At 31.6% G+C, this 19,522-nt stretch overlaps 2 protein-coding genes across 3 annotated transcripts; one reads left to right on the plus strand and one right to left on the minus strand.

Moving 5' to 3' along the window:
* Positions 1-2,689: 2,689 nt before the first annotated feature.
* Positions 2,690-4,461, minus strand: LOC119835083 (extensin). The gene is made up of 3 exons (XM_038359697.1): positions 4,368-4,461; positions 3,795-4,223; positions 2,690-3,149 (listed from the first exon to the last, which is right to left on the minus strand). The coding sequence occupies exons 1-3, from the start codon at positions 4,380-4,382 to the stop codon at positions 3,060-3,062; spliced, it is 534 nt and encodes a 177-aa protein (XP_038215625.1). The 5' UTR covers positions 4,383-4,461; the 3' UTR covers positions 2,690-3,059.
* Positions 4,462-6,379: 1,918 nt separating this feature from the next.
* On the plus strand, positions 6,380-18,988 carry LOC119835077 (sodium-coupled monocarboxylate transporter 2). Of its 2 annotated transcripts, none has more exons than XM_038359692.1 (13): positions 6,380-6,651; positions 10,609-10,907; positions 11,024-11,189; positions 11,732-11,843; positions 13,778-13,845; positions 13,939-14,093; positions 14,756-14,999; positions 15,085-15,200; positions 15,965-16,064; positions 16,455-16,625; positions 16,883-17,037; positions 17,378-17,576; positions 17,929-18,988. In XM_038359692.1, exons 1-13 carry the CDS (start codon positions 6,616-6,618, stop codon positions 18,202-18,204), a joined length of 2,097 nt encoding a protein of 698 aa, XP_038215620.1. In that variant the 5' UTR covers positions 6,380-6,615; the 3' UTR covers positions 18,205-18,988. The 2 variants fall into 2 exon arrangements, with proteins under 2 accessions (XP_038215620.1, XP_038215619.1); XM_038359691.1 differs by having other exon boundaries at positions 6,387-6,651; positions 17,926-18,987.
* The last annotated feature ends 534 nt before the right edge of the window (positions 18,989-19,522 follow it).

A 19,522-nucleotide genomic window follows, 5' to 3' on the forward strand; every position in this document is an offset into this window, starting at 1 on the left:
GTTACTTGATAGAAAACGACCATGACTACACTATAATCTACTACGTCATAGTAATGATATTTTAGTATTTGTAAATACATATATTTTATAGGTTTTAGCATTTTATAGGTAAAACTTAGGTATTTATGAAAATAAAGGATAGGTACCTATCAATACATATAACATAATCACTATAAATAAATAGGTTACAAATTACAACTTAGATTAATATTACATATATATTTTAAATGACTTTCCCATAAGCGAAGAGATTCTCAATGCGATTGTATTTTTTGGCTTTGTTACTTGATAACTTCAAACGATTTGCGTGATTATTTTTGCGTTTGGTAGATAATTGTTAATTTGGTCCTATTTTCGAATTTAGAGGGTGAGTACCGTCGCAAGGACCTATTTGGTAAGTAATACTTTTTAGAAACAACTTTATTTTAACCTGGATCTATTTCTATTTGCTTGTAAAGTTAAAAAAAAGTTATTTTTATTGTTGACCATTTTCATCATCGTCGTTGTAGAAACTTCAAGGCTTTTGGTTATTGATTGTTTTTAGCGAATTCAAACGTTTATTTCGAGATACGCAACCCTTGAAGTTTATCTAATCATCTATCTCCATTCATACAAGGCCATTTATAACTAAAACCTTAACTTCTAACTACAAAATGATTCCAAATATTAGTAAGTACTACGCATAAAAATTAATCACATAAAATATCATTACTATTACTTCACAAATACATATATTAGATATTAAGGATAATCATCTTAATGACACGCAAAACAACTACTTTAGAACATGTGCCAAATTTTGGTGTCGTAATAGTGTTTCGTTTTCCAAATAATAACTTATGTATGCATATTGAATTTTAAAGACCCTTTGCCTGTGTCACGAAACGTGATTATATTGAATTGACCAATATATTTTATTGGTACGATGCCGCACTGAATATATCATGTAGTTCGTACGGAAACACAAACGAACATTGTTTCAGTGAAAGTAAAAAAATAAACACTGTTAATCCGGGATATAATAATGCCGTGAGACACTTCATAACCGTCATTATCATTGTTTAGCATTTATGTTAGCGTGTAGTTGAGTTGCGACATAATTCGAAGAAAACTAACTCATAGTTCTATAGGGATGTAACTGAAGATGAATGGTATTTGTAATCACACATTATCTGTGAAATAGAATCACCTACAACTTAGTCAATAAATGCCGTTTAGTTGGAACTAAATTTTTTTATTAATTCTGGATTAGCTAATTAGCTGTTAAACAAAATTAACAAATAGATTGATTAGTGGTCATGGTAATAGAGTTACCTGACGGTGCGCACCGACAAAAACACCCAAATCTAAATTTCTGTTATGATTTGACATTACACTAGTCAATATTCAGCGCTAATTGAGAAACATAATGTTAGGATACCTAGCTGAATGAAATATATTTTTATGCTACTCACGAAAGATATTTAGGTTAGCCTTATCCACGCCGCAATTTTAAGTCAAATGTATATGTAGTATCTACTACGTAATGTTTTTTTTCATTGCGCTTTTTGTCATTAGAATGGAGTCAGTGATGTAATGTGAAAATATATTAAAACATTTAATGCAAATCCCTACTATTACTATCAAAATATACTCCCTATTATTATAATATTACAAATGTGAAAGCATCTCTGCCTTTTCCTACAACTGAACCGATTTGAAGGAAATTTGGTACAAAGACAATTTGAGCGTGATACATTTAGTTTGAGATCCAAGCAAGAACGTATCCTACGACCATATATAACATAATACTATGCTAGCTATGACCTTTCTGATGCTGTTTTATTGTAGAAATCCTACGGTAACGAGTACTATAGGGGTGGTCTAAGGAGAAAATATACAACCTCTAAGAAAAAGAAATAGAACCTCACGGTTATATAATTTTTCTTCAGACCACCCGGGCTACCCCGCGGTCGGCTAATTATAAATGTTAAAACCTAACTAGACTTCCTAATTTAAAATAACTTGTTTGCAAAAATTCGCTATAAATTTTTTAAGAGTTATACACACTACCATTTTGGGGTTATAAGAATAGTTATACCCCAAAAAAAGAAAAAAAGCGGGCTTCGATTCGATTTAAACCAAATGTGAATAGTGTTCCTACAGGCTTTTGACATTAGACATACCATACCGGAATTGATAAAAGTAAGATAACACTTCAAAAGAAGAGCTGGATTTTTAGCCTGAATTTTAGAAATATTTCCGCACTGCATCCCTTGTTGTCATACAATAGCATTTTATAAGTATCCTCATAATTATTTTTGTCATTCAAAAAAGACCTTTGTTTGTATTACATTTCATATCGTCAATACTCCGTGGCGAATTAAAATGTTTGATAACATATTCGGAATAATGTAGCACGTTACATTAACTAAAGCTATTTGTAATATAAATTCACAAGTTTTCATTTTTAGCATTATGTTAACATCCCTCCCGCTTAAACTATTTAACACTGTACTTGTATTACGCAACGACAACATGAAATATTTGCTTTACAATTTGTCTCTCTTCACAAGCCCTCATATAACTAGTAAAATTGTACGCACTTATTTGAGAAATGTTAAATTTACAGGCACGCATCGTATGTCAAGAAATAAAAGCACTATATTATGTTTCATTAATTTCTTTAATAACAAGTATAAAAGTAAAATATTTACAAGTGTAGGTATTTATAACAATTCGATGCAAGTTAAAAATAACGAACAATATCTACAGTTGGCGCCACTCCACGATAATGACACTCGCGCTTGTTTGACCTATAGAAACTGCAAGATAATATAGTAAACTAAGCTTCTTTTTTCATCCTTTCAATGACTTCCAAATATTATTTAAAAATTTTACACCACAAATATATACAATATCATTAAATTTTTGTGTAATAACATTATCTAATGGCACATTTAATTTTTCTATCACAATTATCGCATACAATGATAAATATGTAACATCAATTTTATGTTTTCTTGTTTGCGTAAAGTGTCTCTAGTTTTTGGTAAGTGATTAAGAGAATAATGTTTTATTTAAGGAGCGCCGTATTCTGATGATGGAGCTGAAGCAGGAGGACCATATTGTGGTGCTGGTGGCGCCGCAGCTGGATATCCTTCTTGTTTCTGAAAATTCATTGAGAAACAATTAGTTTATGTAATAAGTATGCGTATGTACTCTTACAATTCATATTATTATATAATATAGTTACATAATAGCTTTTTTATAATTTTTGCCCTGACATTTCATAACGCATAACATGCGAGTGATTTGAATTAAGTATAAATAACGTCACGCTGTTCTACTTACTAGTACTGAGTAGGTACATTATACCATGCTCTACGATTTTCAAATGGGCTTAAAGCAATTATAAAACCATTTGTATTGGCGGACTATAATCTAGAATGCATTATTATAAAATTGAGTAATAGGTATCCATCAAATATATACGCAACCGACAATCGTCGAAAGTTCTACATGTTCTAATATTGGTCGCGTTAATCTTAAAAAATAAACGTTGAAACGCGCTTTTTTAATTACACAGTTTTTTTTTTTTTATTTGTATAATTGAAAACTTTGTTCTGTCTTTATAAAAATGATTCCGCTTAAAAAAATTCATTTTAACCTTTATCAATGCACTATGTAATTCATCTTTGAATCGGATTAAAGAAATAAAATTATTCAAGAGATACGATTTCTACCTACCAATAATTTTATGTTCAATGACAGGCATATATGTATTTTGTCTTAAATTTAATAAATCAACTCACCTGTGTCTTGTATCTAATGAAATAGACCTCAGGTTTAGAAGGCTGAGTTGGTGCTGGGGTGGGGATCACAATTTCTGGTTGGTCCTCAGGTTTCTTTGACAACACGTAAATGAGAGTCTTTTCTTCATTCTGAGGTTGAACCGGGATTATAGGTGCGGTTGGGGTTGGAGGTGTCGGTGCCTTGATGAATACTATCTTGTAATGCTTTTGAGGTGGAGGCACGTAAATGGGTTTTTGAAGTTTTGGCAACTCATTTTCCGGAGGTGGAACATGTACGTATACATGTTTATGCACAATGGGTTGCTGCGGTGGTCCGTATTGTTGCGCAGGAACGCCGTACGATGTTGCGGGTGGGCCGTACGAAGATGGTGGCTCTGGGCGTGCGACAGTAACTGCCACCACCATCGACCAAATCAAGGATCTCATCACCTGTATAGAATTAACACTATTAGTAAATTTTTTATTAATTCATGCGAAAAGTTTGAAAACAATCAATTTTAAATTATCACTTGACACGCAAGGAATCGTGTCACTAAATCACTAGGTCACACTTGGATGCCGTGATGCACGTACCATTTTTTTACACATCCTTATGCACAAATAGCGCGCAGACAGTGTTGTGTCCAGTAAAGTGAATCCATCAGAGTATATAAGAGGTATCCACTCTATAGCCAACGGTGGGGCGCACAACGATGGTTCTCATGCCTTGCGCAATCTGATGATGGGTCTAGTGCCCTCCCAATATTGCATGGCGCTTGCAATATTTGATTCCATGAAAAACTTATACTCATAATTCCAAGACTACACGGAAAGATACGTTTTATTTTATTTACAGACATTAATATATACCTAGCTTATAAAGTCATATTAACAACCTCAAAACATAAAACTAGGTACTCATCTGTAACAAAAATTGTTTTATTACTTTTTAAAATTGTATCACAACATCAATATATTTCGGATTCAATATCAATATCATAGATCGTTATTTAACGAGCTCCCATGTAAAGGAAGTTGGTTTATGTCCTAGCTTCCGAGCTTGTATTGTGTACATAATACGTAGTGTTATGTTATCTGTGATAATACTTATGACATACATGGCTACCTACATTTAAATCGTGGATTTCTTAAAATGATCCTGTTATTAACTGGGTATCGAAGGTTGTTATTTGTCAATAGACAGATGAGCACACAAGGAAGTAAAAGCAAGTAACCATAGTGCTATCATTACTGGGAATCATGATATCATAGAGAGCTGTGTAATAATATGAGTAGATTACACGCAAAACACTATAAAGTCGGATCCTTTGTTTAGCTTGTTTCAACGAGGCAAGTGCAAATTTTAGTAATCGCAGGTACACCTAAGTATATATTGCCTATTTATAATGAAGATCATTTTATACTTAGCAAAACGAGTATGACTTGTACAATATTTTAATTAAGATATATTTATGTTTAATCTTAATTTGTTTTGCAGAAATTTTGTAGAATAGTTCGATTTTTAAGTGTTAGTAAATTCGCTGTAAATTCAGGTTTTTATAGTCAGATAAATTTAAATAGCTTATTAAACGTCAATTGTTTACTGTCTATTTCAACTAGAAGTTTAAAAAAAAAATTTAAAGTGTTCTTCTACATTAGTTCAAATCTATGATTTTAGACCGAGCCAACAAAAAAAAACGTTGGTCGAATATGCCATCTAGGGATATTATAAATACATATCAACAGAGTAGAATTTTGTAAAAAAATCTTTAAGTTAAGTTTCCTCAAAGAATATGTTCCATTATTTTTTTAAACGAAAGAGAATGCCTTCAAAGATTACCGAAAATTCGTTTCGTAAAATGTTATCAAATAGAGCGGCACAATGACCCAAAGTAAGTCTTGGCCTCCGACAAAGAGAGCCTCCATTTGACTCTATCCCGCGACATCTTTGCTTTATTTAAGAATACTCAGGTGGTAATACAAAATCGATACCATATATATTTTTTTAGGAGTATAAAGTACGTAAATGCCTAGGCGAGAACACCAGAAACATTATTTTGTTAATTTTAATATTGGATATACAATTTATAATAAGCGCGTATACCTCTACAAGTGTAGCAAGTAATTTGATGCATGCTTTAGTGGGTTGTCACTAAAATAAACAAAGGAACGAATCTTCGTTTGTTTTGAAAGTAATTTTTTTAAAACAAGAAAATAATAAAAAATATATTATGACAAGAAATATGAATGAGCGTTATAACGTCATGGTGTCGCTGGCGATTGATTCCACGCTTGACCAATCATTTCTGATAGCACACACTTAATAAGCTTAGGTCTTTAAATTGCAAAGATTGTATTCAGAAGCATTATAATGTGTCTCGATAACTGTAAAAAACGACGCAATAACGTATTCAACGTAAATCTTTTTTTATTAACAATGAAAAAGAATTGCAACGTGTAAAGTTGGAGTAGTTTAAAAATTTTTTATTTTGTAAAATGTGCATGTCTAACTACCAAATATTTATTTCAGTGATTATTTTATTAAAATGAGTGAATTAAATTAATTCTCATACTATGTTTTATGTAACATTATATTAAGTATATTTATTTATCAATTGTTTTTTACGGATAGAAAAAGTTTAAGTGTTAAATGCTAAACGATATGTGGTTAACAAATTGTTCTCTGTCAGAGTCTTAATTACCATTTATTGGTGTGCATGTTGGACATATAGTACAGTGTAGTCAAAGCTATACGGCGCGTCCAGTACTTACGTGGTATTAGTACGATTAAAAAAAGGATAATATGGGAAGAATTTATTAAGGCCCAATAAATTTTTTAACTATGACAATGGATTTTCAAAGAAATTATCTATTTAAGGTAAGACTCAAATGCTAATATAACAAAGTATAAATATATACATATATATTTTAGAAGTATTTTTTTTTCTTTAATTATCACATGGCTTGTAAAATTATTCGAATTAATACTTTCACACTAAATTACGTGTTTATAATATTTACGATACACGAAAAATTTCGTAACCGTTATTTAGTAAGTACAGAGTTCTGTTATGCGAATACCATGATAAAAATATGTGATGGTAGGTTCGAATTTTTTAACTCTCTAAAATAATTAACAAATCGCTTCACGAAACATAGCTCTAGAGGCTGTATTACGTAGTATTAGGATTTCGAAATAAGTGAGTATAAGAAATAATGTTGTTTAAAAATTTGTAATGAAATTCAATGCAGCTACCTAAAAATATAAAAACAAGCTTTTTTGAATTAAATATTTAATACATTAATATACCAATTAATTTTTGAATACAACTAACAGACACATCACGAACCATGTAAAATTTTATTATTTTTTCTTCTTATATGTATTAGTTAAATACATTTAACAATAAATCCTTATACAATTTGGAGAACTTACCAATACAATTTATTCATTCAAGAGCTTATGATAATAAATGCTATAGCTTCTTAGGCTCTCGATCATAGCTTCGCTCACGTGGAATTTTTTACTTCTTGTACTTAAAAAGAAGGGTTAAAAAATCATAGGTATAGTGACTATACGTTTTTATATGCATTAATCTCAACTGTTTAATTTACCAAAAAACCCATTAAGAATACATTATTCTATATTTAAAGACCTTATCCCTTCATTCAATGTCATAAACGCGATTTATCCCCTATTGCATCTGTAGATAGCGACCCCTAAAAAGAGCACCCTTAGAAAAAAAATACTAACCCGTGTTTTAATGTCTATAATACGTACATATTATATAGCAATTACTCTATTAAAATATAATTTAGAGTAACCAGGTACTATTTTATTACCCCTAATATGTATCCGAAAGTAGTTTGCCGAAGCTATGCCAAGTCTTTTAAAAATTCCCCTTGTGATCGTGATTATTGCTAGTTTCTACGTTGAGCGTTTTAAAATGGATAAACAATCACATTCACGCACATTATTAGTAAAATCATTGGTTTGCTTTGTATTGATTGTTTTCTACCTTAATATAATAATTACACTGAGTGACATTGACTATGTACCACGGGTAAAACGGGGGAAACAGCTAGTTTAAAATAAATCAAAAAATTTACAACAACACGAAAAAACCTAAAAAATAACTAGGTACTTCACACGTTACCTACCAACATTATGAAAATCAGAAAATCTTAGTTATTTTATATTAGGATAGGCTTATCGCGTATTGTTGTACTTTTACTGACCATTTGGCAACGTTGGTACCAGGAAAACGATAATGCTTTGATTCTTTACAATAGACGGGTTGCCAACTAGAAGGAGTTCAATAGAATAAGCTGATTTGCTTTGATATAAAAATTCTTAGTTATGAACCTGGTATGGTATGAATATGGTGTGAATAATGTTGACTTAAATATTTTTAGTCACACATAAAAATTCGTTAAGATATCATCATTGTAAAAATTGATGCGAGAAAACTTAACTTAAATATTGAGATAATCATAATTCATATACCTAAAAATTGTACTCATAAAAATATTGTAAAAAATTAATTTCACTGTTGAAGACTGGTGGATGTAAGAAGCACCTTGGTAATATATAGATACCTAAGAATAATAATATTCTTAATAAAAAACAATAATATTAGGTTTATTGTATTGCATTACTATTTTGAGGTGATGATGTCTGAAAAAATATTACAAATGCAATCGTTTAAGTAATCTGTTGGTCCATCGGACTTTTCATTGATGTTCATCTTGTAGGCAAATATCAAATGTCATGAAATTGATATCACTACACATTAAATGTAAATGTTTAAAAAAGTATTTAAATTTCATTTCTTCAACGAAAATGTCATGAATGCTTCGATTAACAGGTGTCATAAGTGCTCTGCTGCTGCTTTCGAGTCTATCCTCAATGCGAGCTATAACCGAGGCTAGTTACCTATATTGTAGTAAAAATGTTATTGGTTAAACTTTTCATCTCCATTACATGAAAGAAAGTCGCTATAGGGTTTAAAAATTGAAACCGGCTAAACAGTTTTTAGTTTGATATTTCCATTTACATCAGCATGATAAATGTAAACCATTTGAAAATCCTAAAAACTCGTCAACGAAACTATAATAGGTAATTAATACGGCATTTAAAATTGCATTTAATATTCTTATGACTGTCGGTCGAATCACGCTGATACTACTAAATGGATTAAAACTAAATTTGCATGATTTTTCAGTTTAAGTTCATCATAATCTGGAAAAGGTCAAAATACAGTTGAATTCAATAACGCATAGTCCGATTTCAATAATTATTTACGGTACCGTGGTAAACGTGGGAGCGTAGAAGATAGAGAATCTTAATAACATAAAGAAAAACTTTTATTGAAACATACGTATTCGTGCATATCAATTCGTGTGACTATTATAAGTGATGATTAATTACTACATTTTACTGTAGGATATTGTTTAACTCCCAGCAATGAAGGCACGCCGGGCATCTAGTTATTTCTAATGTTAGAGCGGATGGACTTTTTTCGCTTTTAACTTCGAGCATACCAATTTCAAATTAAATGCTGGTGCCCGATCAAATATAAAAATTAGGAAGATGCCTAAAAATGTAATAGACACTCATATTGAAGTCTGTTTAATAGTAGGTACCGAATAGAGCCATTAACAAAAATAATCCCTGATTATATTTAATATTTCTTATATATAAAGTGTGGAAGGTGATTATTGTGGGTTAGATGCGCATATCCATAACAAATAATTAGGAGCAGTTTAAAAGAGTGAAGTACTTAGAACCTATTAATTGCTAGGAATGTGGTGTGAGCCACGCACACAATCCCATGAGCTGGCAGGTCAGCGTCTCTACATACTTTTATATCTGGAATATACCGCCCTAAAGAAGATTTAATGACAGTTAAACCGGTTTTTTCCGCTGCAAATGTAACGCGTCCGCTTTGCTCTTGAATTTATAACCGTAACAAGTGTGTTAAGACGCAAATAGGTATTTGAATTTATACCATAATATTTAGGTTTCATAATTGTCTGCCGTGAAAAATTGTGCCAGTCACTACTAGTACAATTGTTTCGATTTATCGGTAAAATTTTGATTTGTTTATCGTAAATAATACTTACCTAGTTTTATACAATTTGAAGAAATTTATAAACAATTAGTTAACTTTCATATTATATGACTTAATATTTTTTCGAGCCCATTTGTCTATTAAATTTACTACAATAAATAATTATTTAAGAATTTGCTCAAATGTCTCTATAACTTACGAATAACTTAAAGTACGTCACATCACATTAAGCGACGATAACTAAACTAAGAAAATAAGTTCCTACAGGTGCTTATCCCATTTCGATACATTATTTACTTTGTCACGGAATAGATAAACATAAATGGTGTTTAAATAAGTGCCATTAATTAATTAACCTCAATTACCTCTGAAATTGAAAAATCACTCAAGAAGTCGTCGTTAGATAAATTAAATAAAATTAATCAACAGCGACGCCTACAAGGTCCACATGCAATTTGTTTTAGTGTATGTATAGTATATGTTATACTTTTAAAATCATCTCAAAATAGTAATATAACGCTTAAAACTATTAAAATCATCAAATTAAAAATTCATATAATAAACGTAATCGGTCAAGTTTACTAGTCTGACAAAAAGATAACTTCCATTTCTAAGCTCGAATAATTCCTGATTCATATTTACCAGTTCTTAATTCCAACTGTTAAATACATATAAGTAATTTTCTCAATATAGTAGCCTCATTTCGATGTGAGCTGGGCATACCCCAGACATAGATTTTTTAAGTGATTGTATATTTTCAGATTTATTTTCTCAAATGTATTGTTGACATATTGACAATTCCGGGTGTATCAGCATCACCGGCTTTAATTACACCCAACAATGAACAATTAAATACATCATCGGGGATAAACAATGAAACTAATCTGACAGAACTATTCCACTGGGAAGATTATAGTGTTCTCGGTGCAATGCTTTTTGTATCGTGTGCTATCGGAGTATTTTATGGATATTTTGGTGAAAAGCAAACCACTGGAGATGATTTCCTCCTTGGTGGTTCATCCATGGGAACTTTCCCTATGGCATTAAGTTTAGCCGCAAGGTAAATTTCAATTTCTTAATGTGATGGTATCATTTAAGATGTATTCGCAGCATACACTTCATAAAGAGCAAGAAATATAACGTAAAAAATAACTTTAATTGATTTACATTTTACAGTTTTATAACTGCAATTGAATTATTGGGCAATCCAGCTGAAATGTATATGGCTGGCGCACAGTTCTGGATGATTTGCATCGCATTTGTATTGGTTGTGCCAATTTCTAGTCAGCTTTTTTTACCTGTTTTTATGAGACTACGATTGACGTCATGTTATGAATACCTGGTATGATATTAAATTCTTTGAAATTGGATAAAGAAAAACAAAAAAATAATTAAATCTAGAGATCAGGACTTACTATTCTTATGCTTAAAATCAGAACTGCCAGGTCGTTAAGCCTTTAGGCACAAGAATGAAAGTTTTGATTTTTACTTTTGTGTTTTTTATACCGACCAGAATTTATGACAAAAGGTGAAACTAAATATTCTCGACCTAGCAAAGAACAACAGTGCAAAGTAACATCTAACGCCCAAAATGAATAATGTATCGACGATTGACGATCTTCGATTATTCTATGCTTTCGATTGATCTCTAGTCTGCATACCTAAAAAAAATCTTTTAAATTCTTTTAAATTTTCTTCAGAAAATGGATTGTTAGATCAATTTATGATTACGACTTTGCATTATGATTGATTAATTATTAACATCGGACGTAAGAGAGTTTCTATTTATACTATTAATTGAATGTAATATTTAACCATCAAATAAAAAAGAAAATTTCATCGTCTCATCTTTATAGCACATAAATAATATTTTTCAATATCCAGGAAGTGCGTTTCTGCAAATCTATGCGAGTTTACGCCAGCGCCTTATATATGTTACAAATGATTTTATATACAGCAGTCGCCGTATATGCTCCAGCTCTTGCACTATCTGATGGTAAGCATAATTTTTCATTACCACACATAAACATAAACACCAAACACTAAAAACTATTATTAAATCATTGCTTGAAAGTATAATCAACGCCAAAGACCGATTATGAAACTACTAGCAATTATACCATCTTTATAAAAATGTCTAATAAACGTAATTGGTTCTTGTGCAACTTAAAACGATTAAATTAACTTTTGAGATATTGGTTAGATGTTTGAAGAATACGAACTAAGATCAGACAACAACTTTTTTTCGAAAAATATAAGTAAAGGATCCTTATTATGCATTATTTGTAATAATTGTCACCGTATTTTTACTGATATGGTACCTAAATATAATTTAATGTATAATCTCAGGATATTGATGATTTATATTTGTTGCAGAGGTTTAAGGGAGGCCCGTTTCCTTTTCCTCACCCGTCCTAGTCCATTCCTTCTTTCCACTTGTTAATCCTTTCCTTTTCCCTTACCCCAAAAAAGCGGGCAGCGCATTCACAGAGGTACTACCTTTGCGAATGTTTATGGGCGGTGGTGATCGCTTACCATCAGGCGAACCACCAGCTCAGCTGCGCGCTATGTCATAAAAAAAAAAAAATAATAATACATAAGCATTCCTTAAATTCCAATTTTAATCCATAATACTTTGACTTTATTCCCGCGTCGGCCGAGAGGCTAGCCGTTACTATGATATGGCAAAAAGAAAACGAGGCAGTGAACCCGCGGTTCACTGCCTCGTGATCAATTTTTTTTCTATTCTATTCAAAAATTTTTTTTTCTATTCAAAATTTCTCATTTATAAAGCATTTCAATGTTATAAATCTAAAAATTAAACATTATTCCGTTTACTTCAACATTTAAATGTTTTCTCAGAAACACAGGTATAAAATTATCATATAAGTCATAAAACAATAGAACTAAAATATATTATATTTTGAACTAAAACTCAAAATCATAGATAGATATAGCATAAATACTAAATGGCGTTACTATAAAATTCAGAGCGTCACGCACGCAATACCAATGACGATACTTACACAATGACACAATAATAGAATCGTAAAATTAATTCATTTATAGTAATGTGAATGTGACTTCATAGAATTTTGCAAGAGGTCTTTCTTATTCAAAGCAGACTGACTAATATAATGAATATTATTTATTTTCCTACAAACCAATACCAATACAGTTTACATATGAAAATATAATTACCCACTTGCGACATCATAAATTATTAATTAAATATCATAATTTATTTTCTTTAATAATGTACCTATAGACGTAAAATATAAATCTCTAAAATATGCATATTAAAGATAACTCATGCGCAAATGCGCATTAGCGCATAATTTAGATATCTATTAGCTTTCGCCCGCGGTTTCGACCGCGTAACTAGTCTAAGCAATAGATACAGTTACGTGGTTTCATCCGCGTAGTTCCAAATCGGTAAAGTGGTGTGGACGTGGAGAAGTTACAGACAGACAGACAGAATTACTTTCAAGTTATAATATTAGTAGGTAGTTATAGGGATGGTTAATAATTCTTAATGTACCGATGTTTTAATAACTGTTGCAATTAGTATAGCATCTAACTTTAAATTGCAACAGTTATAAAAAAACATCGATACGTAAAGAATTATTAACCATCCCTATAACTACCTACTAATTTTATTAATGTGAACGTAACTGACACGAGCTTTCCGCTGGCGGCTTAGCCCGCGTAGTCAAAGGAAATTCCCATGGGAATTTCCTTTAGCTTACTACCTATATCCGAAACACAAGAAGCATATAAAAAAAACTCTCCGTTGCGACGTGAAAGTAAGACAATCACACTGCAAATGTTACGAATTTTAAAGATTTATGTTAAGGTCTTTTGTAATATTAAAAATTCCTGCTATAAATATCCTTAAGAAAATAAACTAATATTCTAAATTAATTGCAGTAACTGGACTCAATACGTATTTAGCCGTATCGTTGGTTTACGTGGTGTGCATATTCTATGCTTCACAAGTAAGTGTTAGATAATAATATTAATAATACGTAACGAAGTTTTACATATTTAGATTTGTGAAACTGAAATGAGTTTTGTTATTTTCTTCCTAGGGTGGAATGAAAGCTGTTATCATGACAGATTCTTTCCAGTCAGCTGTTCTATTGGGATCTTTAGCAACAATTTTAGCTTTAGGAGCAAAACAAGTCGGCGGCCTGGAGGCCGTTTGGGACAATGCAAGGCGATCAGACAGGCTTCACTTTTTTGAGTAAATATTCAGTTTAAAATAATATATGTAACAGGCATAAATACATAATCAAAAACTAATCCACCTCCAACATGTCGAAACTAGACCAAATTTAAATGAAACACAAAATGACGAAACAAACCCATGAAAATATACACTCGAATTCAGAACCTCCTCCTTTTTTAAAGTCAGTTGAATATATATCATGCAAATTGTTAATCTAAGGATGTACAGATTTTTCAACTTTTGTATGTTTAGGTATAACTTTAATGATAGCGAGGAATGTTGTATGTAGAATATTGTCAAATATGCCATTCTCTTTAGTAAAATTATCACCGCCGTGTAGTGAATGCATTCGAAATTTGTTTCATCATCGATATTCGATGTTTCTTATGAATATGAAGCAATGCATAATCTTTCATAATGAACCAATTGCCCTATCACCCTAGAAAATACTGTATGGTGATGGTAACTTAAACAAACTCTGTTGATATGGCCTTTATAAAATTATAAGCAATATCTTTTCATTAGCGCTTGCATATCATCTAATAATCTCTTTCTAAGTATTTAAAAAACGCATTTACAAAAACTAAATATTTAAAGATATTAGAAATAATAAGCCCCTAGGTTTGTCGAACGAACTTAATGAACCTAAGTATAAAGAAATAAAATTTCTATTTCAGTATGGATCCTGATCCAACCGTTCGCCATTCGTTCTGGTCAGTGGTTGTAGGTGGAACCATGTACTGGTTGAGCATGTTTTGTGCAAACCAAGCGTCCGTCCAGAAATACTTGTCCGTGGAACGTATATCGCAAGCTCGCATCGCTTTATGGGTTTCGGCTATTGGTTTAATTGCAGTTTATTCTGTTAATTTTATAACCGGAGCAATCCTTGCCACCCATTATTCTGGATGCGATCCTATACAGGTAAAGTACTTTTTATTCGTCAATAGAGAAACAAAAACTATATTCCAAAATGTATTAAACAATCCAATAATTATACTAACTTCAGGCTGGTGTTATAACCGCATCCGACCGTCTACTACCATTATATGTCGTCCGTGAGTTTGGGAGATATCGAGGAGTTCCAGGCTTCTTCGTAGCCGGTATCTTCGCAGCAAGTCTTGGGTAATTAATAATAACGAATGCACGCACAACTTTTTGGAAACATAGTGTCAAAACAGCTATTTATTGTCTTGCAAATACAAAATTTAACAGCGAAGTGTACGAAGGCACTGAAATAACTAACTCAGATTCCTTGTTAGGTCTCAAATTAAGAACTAACCAGAAACGTCCAGTTGCCATTCCGGTTTCAATTTGATGTGCCCACAAATATTAGAAACGTAATTTAACATTCTTAATCGACAATCAACGGGCGACATAAATGTTACTACTATAGGTTTTGTTTATGTATTATTTCATAGATATTTTTCAGGGTTTTTACATATAAAAAATCTCTGTATATCATTTTTGTTAGATTTAGTAGAGAAATAATGAATTTAAATTTAACCGTTGTTTTTATTAAGTTAGTTAAATTCCAAAAATCAAATCTATTATCTACTTGTGTCTTGCTTGTGTGTTGTTTGAACTTGACCTGCTAGCTTGTCGCGCGCTAATCTCAGGACCAACTGATTCAGTAATTATTTTTGTGTGCAATGGTCTATAACGGTACATCCAAGAGGAGCAGCATTAATGAAAAAAGTTGCTAAGATAGAACAAATAGAAAAGTGGTTCAGCTGGTAGGTCCTATTTGCAATTAAAAATTAAACACTTTTTGATAGATTTTAAACGCGATTAATTTTTTATATCATTTATTCCGACAATTCAAACAGTAACATATATAAACTGCAATAAGACTGAAATTTTTCGAAAATCCAATACTATAATTTCAGGACCGTTGCATCAGCATTGAATTCTTTAGCTGCAATAGCTTGTCAAGATTTAGCAGGCGGACTTTTGGGAATTACATTACCTGAAAATAAAGGAGCATTGGTAATTAACTAATAAGTTTATTCATATCTCCATGTACTCGTATAAATTTCATTTCCAATCGATTTAGGTGAATTTAGTTGAAAACTATTTTTAGTTCTTGTAACTCAAATGTTTTGAATTCATTCGTATCATTAATTGAATTCAACTAATCAATCTCATATTATTTTTATAAAATATCACAATAATTATTTTTAACAAAAAGCGTAACTGCCTTCAAATTATCAGAACTAAGTAGATCAAATTTAAATGGGTCCAGACGGAAGGCACCATCTTTCCATCATCCGTTCACCCATTCAAAATTCAGTGGTTTCAAAAAATGCAGTAAAACCTTTTCCTTATTTTTAAGTCAGCTTATGACATGTTAATTATGATATTATTTTTTTAATGTAGATTGCGAGATGGGTGTGCCTCGGATGTGGGGCAGTGTCATTTGGACTTGTGTTCATAGTAGAGCGTCTTGGACCCGTGTTGCAGTTAGCGCTGTCCTTCAACGGCATGGCCGGTGGAGTTTCACTAGGACTATTCAGTCTTGGAATGCTGTTCCCTTGGGCTAATCAAAAAGTTTGTAGTAATTCAAATATATATTACGTAAAAAATCATGTACATAAACTACCTACATAAATTGGAAATATTTTGTAAGATAATATAATAAATAATTAAATTGATTTTAATAGTAATCGATGTAACTATTCTTTTCTGTTCTGTATATTGTGATAAACATTACATTACAACCTCATGATTTAGATGATTTACATTTTACATTATAGACACATTAATAGTTAATATTAATGTTATATTATTATTTTTTTACTTGATAGGGCGCAATAGCTGGAGGTATTTTTGGCCTCGCAGTAGTGGTAGCAGCAGGGGGCGGCGCACAACTAGCTCAGGTGCCTCTTCCTCGATTGCCAGCTTCAACGGACTTGTGTCCAGACTTCTATAACTTAACTACTAATTTGAATACCAACCCCAGGTAATGCGGAAATTATTATACGTAATAGCGATATTTATGAAACTAAAGATAGACATTATTACATACCAATTATTTTCGTACATTTGTTGAATTATTGATCGGTTCGGATCGGTTTCTTTTATGTTTCAACATAAAATACCAGAAGCTAAAGGGAATAAGGTTTTTACCGATGTACTGATTGCTTGAGAGTGTGCAATATATTTTTTTTTTGTACTTTACTTAATACGTGAACGATTTACGAAGTCACGGGCATTCAGAGACTACAATATTGTCTGCAATAATAATTATAAAAACTGAAGAGTGAAAATTTGTTCAATTTTTTTTTATTGTTCTATTATAGTGAAAATCAAGACGCGGCGGTATTTTGGCTATTTAGAGTATCATACCTTTGGTACTCAAGCCTAGGGTGTGCAGCCACATTATTAGCTGGGATGATTGTATCAGTTATTACCGGCGTAACGGACCCATCTCAAGTACCCATTGATCTGATCTCACCTCCGATTGTCTCCTTACTAAATTCCTTGCCTACTAAGATAAAGGTAAACGTAACGCAAATTTAATTGAACAAACGTAAAAATTATGTTGTCTATTTTATTATATGGTATTTTGTCCTAATTATAGTTTGATGGGTTATGCTTAGCAAGCTTAGCACACAATAGGTATACTTTCCATGGCTTTAACCCAAAAAATCTTGGACGGATTTAGCAGAATTAGTTGAGATTGTATCATATATTACACTAGGTACCACACAACACTCTCTATTAACTCATTTTAAATTGCATTTGATATTGCCAAAGCAAAGCAAGGCAAAATAATGTGTAGCTAGCTCTTTACCCTGAACTTGTTTACTTGTAGCCACTGGTTTACACATAACTGTTTTTTATTCAGAAGGCGTTACGTGTACCAACGCGTATGGGCCTGGAAAGAAGACGAAGTTCGAGCGTTCGACCTCCAAGTATTGCAGACGACAAGGACACGAGACGACGACGACGCCTCTCTGAATTAGCCGGCGGAGTGTTCTATAGCGATGCACAAATTCTAACGCAAGGTCACGATAATCTTGCACTCGACACAGAAAAGCCACACGACGACGATTATAACCATCGCACTAGTTTTAAATTGGAAACAACATCCAGCCCACAATTTACAAGGACATCAACATGTTGAATAAGCATTAGTAACATTGTTATTTAGGTACCTTAGACATTAATAGATATTTATATACTGTAACATATAACATTTGCTGCATTATTTAGTTTATAGCTACAGAATAAAATTAACAAACTCGTATGTATATTGCACACGGCAAACGCGTATGCATTTTTAGTTACTTATCTATACGCGTGGGCGTAAACAGTGTTATGCATATCGTTTTGTACTAGGCCTAGAGCCGTCAGGAAGCTTTAATAGCAAATAACATATTTGTATATGACGACAGTACAAAATAACTTAACATACTATAAGTATTTATTGCTGTGAACAAAATGCTTAAAAAACAATGCAACTATAAGGTACCTTCCTTCTTAGGTACCTATCTACCTTCCTACCTATGTACGCTACGTTAAAGTTCGTGCGGAAATTCTCTAGACTAGGAGTTATAAGGAAATTAATTATTATCAACTTAACAAATTTATTATTAATTGAAATTTACAAGAGGCTCGACAAAAGGCAAGAACCTTTTCGCACTGTAATTGCCGTAATTGGTTCTTTTTTATTTTTATTATTTTTTATCAATCTTTACCTGTTAATTATAAATACTTAACAAAATGTACTTATACATTAAAGAATTATCTAACTTCTATATTATAATAAATTAAAAATATAAATAAACCAACTTAATCTACCAATTTCAAACAACATATAATAAAAAAAGATATATATGATAAAACTAAAACAATTTTTAACCTTTTTATCGATAAGTAGATTCCACAAAAATGTTGTGAGGAGTCGATACGCCATAAGTAAAATATATTATAAAAATATATTAACTTGTCATTAACATTGTACCAAGAAAGAAAGTGAATCTGTAACCAATGATATTTATGGGTTAATTCTTTAAAAAAAAGATTATTTTTAAATATTTATGCAAACCAATGAGCATTTTTATTATTGTTTTTATTTGATTTTGTATTATATCATGCATTATTTATATACCAAATTTTTTGTATATCGCTATAAAACGTATTTTTAAATGAGTATCTAAGGGTTGTATGTGGAGCGTTTTTTTGCAAAAACCTTAGTCGCCTATAAAACTGGATTGGCAACTTGTAAAGTTTAAAGAATAAGGAATAAAGGTAGGATTACCCCCACTGCTTTACTCCCATTAACAAAATACGGTAATATAGCTCTGGCCTCTGTGCTTTACGGAGGCTTAGAATACTAGTATGTTATGAGATAGGGACCGAGACGTATCTTTGGAAACGGAGCTTAACATGTATGAATAAAGCTCCCCATAATTCCTACATCTTTCCTAAATAGAATCATT

Source organism: Zerene cesonia, chromosome 20 (assembly GCF_012273895.1).
Source record: "Zerene cesonia ecotype Mississippi chromosome 20, Zerene_cesonia_1.1, whole genome shotgun sequence".
Lineage (NCBI taxonomy): Eukaryota > Metazoa > Arthropoda > Insecta > Lepidoptera > Pieridae > Zerene > Zerene cesonia.

Excerpts from the sequence above, each read along its gene's own strand:
- LOC119835083 (XM_038359697.1), bottom strand. Across the intron at positions 3,150-3,794 it reads TCATTAGATACAAGACACAG|AAACAAGAAGGATATCCAGC; the intron begins GTGAGTTGATTT and ends ATGAATTTTCAG.
- LOC119835077 (XM_038359691.1), top strand. The coding sequence starts at position 6,616 with ATGACAATGGATTTTCAAAGAAATTATCTATTTAAG. Across the intron at positions 11,190-11,731 it reads CGTCATGTTATGAATACCTG|GAAGTGCGTTTCTGCAAATC; the intron begins GTATGATATTAA and ends TTCAATATCCAG. Across the intron at positions 17,038-17,377 it reads AATTTGAATACCAACCCCAG|TGAAAATCAAGACGCGGCGG; the intron begins GTAATGCGGAAA and ends GTTCTATTATAG.